At 43.5% G+C, this 6,976-nt stretch overlaps 1 protein-coding gene across 3 annotated transcripts in view; it reads left to right on the plus strand.

Annotated features, from left to right (window-relative positions):
• The window catches only part of SHC3 (SHC adaptor protein 3), a 116,120-nt gene extending 110,096 nt beyond the window's left edge, over positions 1–6,024 (plus strand). For all 3 annotated transcript variants that reach the window (XM_039542779.1, XM_039542777.1, XM_039542780.1), the window contains one exon: positions 5,749–6,024. In XM_039542779.1, coding sequence (XP_039398713.1) covers positions 5,749–5,877 — 129 coding nt within the window. In that variant the 3' untranslated portion in view covers positions 5,878–6,024. The remainder of the gene's footprint in view (positions 1–5,748) is intronic.
• Positions 6,025–6,976: the final 952 nt, after the last annotated feature.

The following is a 6,976-nucleotide window of genomic DNA, read 5'->3' on the forward strand; positions in this document are numbered from 1 at the left end:
AGTTGAAGCTAGACAAATTCACTGGGAAATAAGGTGCACATTTTTAACAGTGAGAATTACTAACCAATGGAACAATTTACTAAAGGTCATGGTGGATTCTCAATTACTAACAATTTTTAAATCAAGACTGGAAGATTTTCTAAAAAATCTGCTCTAGGAATTATTTTGGGGAAGTTTTATGGCCTGTGTTACAGAGGAGGTCAGACTAGATGATCACAATGGTCCTTTCTGGCTTTGGAATCTATGCATCTGTGAAAGTTTGTGAAGGGGCTCCACCTGGTGTGAGAGGGTGGAAAGCAACATATTTCAGTTCCGTTTTCCTAGTGGCTAAACACTCTGGCACTTAATATAAGACTTTCTATTCCTGTGTAAAATGTTAGTTTAAATAATAAGAACCAGAGCAACAGGTTCCTGACAAACTAGTGTATATGGTATACATACAGAAGGACTAATCCTGTTGGGCCTTACTCCTGCTTACTTCAACAGAGAAACTTGCAAAAGGGCAGCAGGGTTTGATTCACAAAAGCTTTGACTAAAGAAGGCTGCTTTATATGCTGTCATTGTATTTGCCACAGGAGGGCAGTCAAAGAATATTATTAAGATGTTTTCCATTATAACCGGATTACTCCTGAGGTTACATGTGCTTGTGTCAGCCTCGGCAAGCCAGCCGGGTGCTGAATCTCTGAGATAGGAACCTCTTCGACTCGGACTGAAAGTTTACCAGTGTTTTGTGACCCTGCAGAAGGGCCTTTTGGTTTATCTGCAATACACATACAAATAGCTACCTCTTGAGTGGGGTGCCATGAGGATTAAATAGTAGGGTCCTATCATACCTTTAATGCACAAGCCTGCAATATGGCTGTTTCAGAGATGCAGTGTCCTGGCTGGAGTTCTGGTAGGCAGGGAGCATGGGGCCATTGCTACATAGGGGTGCACCACATATTCTCCTCTGTGCCCAACCAAGATATTGGCCTCACATCCCTCCACTCCTTCCCCTTAAGACAGCAAGAACCTGATACCCTCCCTGCATGAGGATCTCCTTGCATCACCTCTCTCCACTTGAGTCCATTTGTAATGCACCTCTGAGTCACAATGGCTACGCTGCTTGCTCCTTGCTCAGGGGCTGGGAAAGTAGTAATTTGCTGGTGGCCTATACCAGTATTTAGCAAATTACAGCACTCGCCCCCAATCCCACCCCTTTGCTCAGTGCCAGGCAGCAAGAAGTGATGGAAGAGCCAAGGATCCTGCCATTACCTTCCCAACATACCTCCTGGGTCAGCCAGCTCTGTTCAGGTAGCCCCACTCCATTACACTTACGTTGAGCATGAGGTTTAAAAGGAGGAAAGCCAGTGGCTGCTTGCTGGCTCAGGAGGCGATTTCCTGAGCTAGAGATGGGCCTTTCCAAACTTGACTCTCCAGGCGGGAGGCCCTGGGAGTTGCTGCTTGACAGAGAGTGAGAGGCAGCTGCAGAGTTGCAGGTGGTAAGAGCGTGGCAGGTAGTAGGAGGTGCCTGCAGCAGAGCCTTGGCTATGTGGGAGGGCTCAAGCCTAGAAGCTAGAGGCAGAGGGATGAAGAAAGTTGAGCGAAATGAGAGAGTGCTGGGCCCTCTTCTGGGGAAGAAAGGACTGCAGACAGGAAGACAGGAAGGTTCCTTCTGGGAAGAGCAGAGACAGACTCTAGCTAGAAGGGGCTGGAGTGGCTACTTGATAAAAAGCAGGCTGGGACTGAAGAAGTATTCTGGCCTTGCAGAGGTATTATAATAATAGACTGTATTTTGGGATTGAGGTCAGTTTGAATTGTTTATGTTAATAAACCCAGATGCCAAGAAGGGGAATTATTGGCCACAAAAAACCCTCTAGTGGAGTTATTGAATGAGGGGCCTTGACTCAAGGGAAACTGAGGCAGGGCACACACACACACACACACACACAAGTTCCCTGAAGCCAGAAGGGGGCACTCAGGAGGCGGTGGGCCCTGGTGCACCCCCTCTGTGTTCTGTTTATAGGCTTGCAGTCCAAGTTGCAATCTAGCCCCAGAGTTTTCAATACAAATGGAAACATCCTCCACCACCACTTCCCTCATTGCAAAGCATCATTTTACACATTTCATACTTCACATACTTATTTATCAGATTGTGGATCTCCACATAGAAAAACACTGATACTTTAAGGATGGAGGGCACTGTGCTGAGTGGATAGTGTTTGGCTCTGTGCATTTATCACCGTTATCACCACCTACCCACACCCCTTGCCTTCCAACAAGCACCATGGCTGTATCGCTTTCTCAAAATGCCCCCCACACATTAAATAATTTAGCCTCACACAAATAAATATTATTGGGCTTGATTCACCCCTGTGTTTCAATGGGGCTCCTGCACTTCAGTGGGGATTCACTGGGTGAGGTGTTTGCATGTCCAACACTCGTGAGGCAGCTTTAAACTGCAGCTGAGTTCCAGACAAACAAATCAGCTAAACCTGTGAGAGAACTGGCCATGCCCTCTTGCCAGCCATCACCTCCCACCTTTGGGGTCACATTGGCCAAGTCAGGGCATAGGGGTCATGCGCATCTTGCACAGCTGCAATTCTCCTCCAAGTGGGTTTTTTGTCTTGCATGTCACTTCAGGAGCCATCAGCAATTTCAAGGACCTTGCTCAGTGAAGAGTCACCTCAAGGAGGTATTAACTGCAAGTTACACTCCACTTGAGAAATTTGCTCCCATAGGAGCAGCTTGCCTATTTCTGTATTTAGACTTCACTGTGCTGGCTTTATGATTTGTGAGCCACTAGCTCAGCCCTTTGGCAGCCTGATTTGTGGCTCGTCATGAGCATAGCTAACAAAATGCAAACATCTTGCAAGCCTGAAGAGGCATTTTTCCACAGTGTGCATTTCTTAGACATACTGAGGTCCACATTTTCAGAATTATTTGAGATAACTGTACATACAAACAGCACCCAACAGGTCATTTGTGTGCAAATTATTCAGGGGCCTATTTTTAGGGTTTGTCTTCATTGTGGTGTGGCCTTAAGATCTAATTTGAGTGTTACCTCTAATCTGACTCCCACGTACACACACAAATCTCTAGCTCAAGTTAAGTGGTGTTTTAAATTTGAGCTAGCTGGCCATCAGGGGATATGGATGGAAGCTTGAGTGCTGCTGATGCTGGAGAGTGTTGTTTCACAATGTGACTGGTTTCATTTGAGTTAGGCTAACTCAAGAGGAGTTGACTTGAATGCAGATAACTCAAGCTTGCAGTGAAGACAAGCCCTTAGTTCTGAAAATATGGGCCTGATAGGTTACATAAAGCTGATGTTTCAAAGCAACTAGCGGGAACTGAGGTTTTCCTCCTAGATCATATTGTACTTGGAATGCTAGCTGGACTCTATAAATCGTAAAAATCTGCAGATTTTCTTCAGCAGTGTTATTGTTATCAGGGCCGCCCAGAGGATTCAGGGGGCCTGGGGCAGGGCCGGGTCTTCGGCGGCAATTCAGTGGCGAGTCCCTCTCGGAGGGAAAGACCCGCCACTGAATTGCCACCGAAGAATGAAGCGGCAGTGGTAGAGTGGCCTACGTGCCGCCGATCACAAATTTTTTTTCCCCCCCACCGCTTGTGGTGCTTGTACTCACCCAGCGGCGCTCCGAGGCTTTGGCAGCACTTCAGCAGCGGGTCTTTCACTCGCTCCAAGTCTTGCGCTGCACTGAAGGACCCACCGTCAAAGACCCGGAGTGAGTGAAGGGCCCGCCGCCGAAGTACCACCGAAAACCCGGAGTGGCTCACGGGGCCCCTGCAGGGCCCGGGGCAAATTGCCCCACTTGCCTGCCCTTCCCCCCCCGGGCGGCCCTGATTGTCATAGGCAGAGCTGGTAGCATTGCTATTGTTAAGGTTGCCTGGCACTTCCCATTATAAGAGCCTTTTACAACTTTGCAAAACTTCAACTAAATATGCTGGGTGTCTGCATCTGGATTTGTTGACCCCCAAATAGGGAAGCGAAAAGAAAAAATAAATAAAAAGGGGATCTACCGCAGGATGATTTTTTTTTTAAAGGAAAGTTTCAGCACAATTTGTTCAGCTGTTTCTGAGCACGAGATTAGACAAAATACATAGTTTTCCCCATTTAAAAAAAATTCTTACAACCATCTGGGGCTCCTCACTTTGAAGCAGGGACTTGAAATTTGGCAAGAGCTTGCCTATGTGTCAGGGATGTGCCTTTTGATGTTCCTGTGAAAATCTGCCCCAAATTGGCTAAGTTATAAGTCTTTGAAAAATCTCAGTTCACACAAATGATGCAGGAGTCCTCGGGGGAAAAATAGTATGTCATCATGTAATTAAAGACTATTGTAATGCATACGCACAAGAGCAACCTTAAATCTGGCATTGTCTAACCTTTGAGTGCTTGACTTTGCAACCTTTTAGATTTTTTAGATTTTTTTTATTTAATTATTGAAGACGCATGGCAGTTGTACAGAATATTGGTAAAATGTGCTAGACCAGTGGTTCTCATACTTGTTCCACCGCTTGTGCAGGGAAAGCCCCTGGCGGACAGGGCCGGGTTGTTTACCTGCCGCATCCACAGGTTCGGCCGATTGCGGCTCCCAGTGGCCGCGGTTCACTGCTCCAGGCCAATGGGAGCTGCTGGAAGCGGCGGCCAATATGTCCCTCAGCCTGTGCCACTTCCAGCAGCTCCCATTGGCCACTGGAAGCCACGATCAGCTGAACCTGTGGACGCGGCAGGTAAACAACCCGTCCCGGCCTGCCAGGGGCTTTCCCTCCACAAGCGGCGGAACAAATTTGAGAACCACTGTGCTAGGCAAATAACAGGTTCCTTTCTCTGAAGAGCTTACAGTCCAAAGACACAACTGGGTACTATGCAGACCAGAAACATATATAGAGCCAAATATAGATAATGGTCTTTGCAGCTGGAATATTTCCTTGAGCAGGTTTTGAGACAGAAGAGAGGGAGGCCACTGACATCTAAGTAGAAAGTGCAGTATGAAACATGCAAGTGTATGAAGGATAGGGCTAGGGTCTGCTACCTTTACTGACCTTGAGGGACACCTTTCTCTGGGATTAACCTCATTTAAATAAGTGAGGCTCCTCATGTGGTAATAGACAACTTAGGGTCTACTCAGGATGCAACTGGTCAGAAAAATGGGTTTTTTGTTGACAAACTATTTCATTAGTATTGCCTACATTTTCAGCAGACATTTCTTATTTTTTGATGAAAAACCAAAAGCCAAATATTTTTCAGATTTTGGCAACAAAAAATGAAAAAAATTGGGCCAAAAATTGCCTATCCCCAGCAGGTTTGGATTTTGTTTGAAATGTTTTGGTTTTCAGTTTTCCAACAAAAAATTGAAAGTGTTTGTAGAGAGCAAATACTATCTCCAAAATGTTTAATTTTATCAGAAGGTCAGTGTTCTGTTGAAAAAAGTTGTGATGGAAAATCTTCAACCCGGCCTATTCAGTGTGAGAAAAGGTGGCCAGTAAGAGAGCAGGCAAAACAGAAGTTTGGAGAGAAGTGAGGGGGTAGGAGGTGAAACAACTAATTTGGAGATGACAAAACCTCCATTGACTCTAATGGGAGGTGACTCAGACCCTTAAAAGTGTTTGTGTGTATGTGTGTACATGAGCGCACGTGTATACAGATATAAAAGGAAAATATTTTGTCTTATTTTCAGTTAACTTTCGTTTAATGGTAAAGGAAAGATTGGTCCGTATTTAACCTTTACTTTTCCATGCTCTTCTTTTAAGGTTCGTACAAAGGATCATGTATTTGACAGCATAAGCCATCTCATCAACCATCATCTTGAGAACAATTTGCCAATAGTTTCCGCTGGAAGTGAACTCTGCCTCCAGCAGCCAGTTGAGAGGAAACAGTGACCCATGGTGACATGTTCAGCATTTGTAAGCTATAACCACTGCAGTGGACACTGCAAACCTGGAAACATGTACATTAAAAAATACACACATCTATCTATCTATCACCAATATGTTTTCTTGAGCTTTAAAAAGCCCCATCTCGTATAGTACCACTTGACATTTCTTACTGCTCTATGCAGACATGAAGTATGATTAAAAACACAGACAGATTTCTGAAAATGTAATTTCAATAAAATTATTCTGATTCTTTAATGTGAATATTGACAGTGTACATACACACATTATATATAAATACAGTAATATATTTATATTTTTCAAGTCAGTCTGTTGAAGGTATGGAACTAATGTTCTGTGCCATGTGTTTTTAACTGAAAAAGATGCCCATTGTGATTGTTCAGATAAAAATAGAATTCAACAGTCTCATTTCCTTGAGAATACAATATTAGACGTCTTATTTGTAGTTTTATCTAATAAGCACAATTATGGTGAGAACACAGGCGGATTACATTGGTTAAATACCAGCCGAGGGGATTAAATTCAGCAGCTCGTATTCTAACATGGAAATTTAGCTTGAAAAAGTTTTTAAAAGCATTATTCAGTGTCACTGAGTTCAAAAGCATTTTCTCTTTCTGATGTCCAGTTTGAATTCTTATATGATGCTACTCAAGATATTTGTAACTTGCTTTGACAATGACTTGGTGTGATCTCTCTGTGTACAAGGTGTATGCATTTGATTTTTCTAACAATAATATAATTGAACTAATATTCTGCAGCTTTGATTTATTGAATTCAATACTAAGATTATTTACAAATAGTTCACTTCTTGTGCTAAAGAATTAATTGTTTTTGACTGCCAGTCACCAATGAGATGTCATACATTGACTAAGAGGGTTCAAACTGCTTGTTTTTTAAATATATTTGGTACAAAATGCTTGTGGTTGGTCAAAGACACACACAAAAAAGGTGGGTTTTTTTTCTCATAGAAACCTTTTTTTCTCATAGAACAATGACAAAAATGAATACCTAGAATATTAGTCCATTTAAATGAGCTAACTTTGATTAACTTAATTTTTATGTGCCTCTCCCTAAAGTACAGCTT

The sequence above is a fragment of the Mauremys reevesii genome, linkage group 6 (genome assembly GCF_016161935.1).
Source record: "Mauremys reevesii isolate NIE-2019 linkage group 6, ASM1616193v1, whole genome shotgun sequence".
NCBI classification, from domain to species: Eukaryota; Metazoa; Chordata; order Testudines; family Geoemydidae; genus Mauremys; species Mauremys reevesii.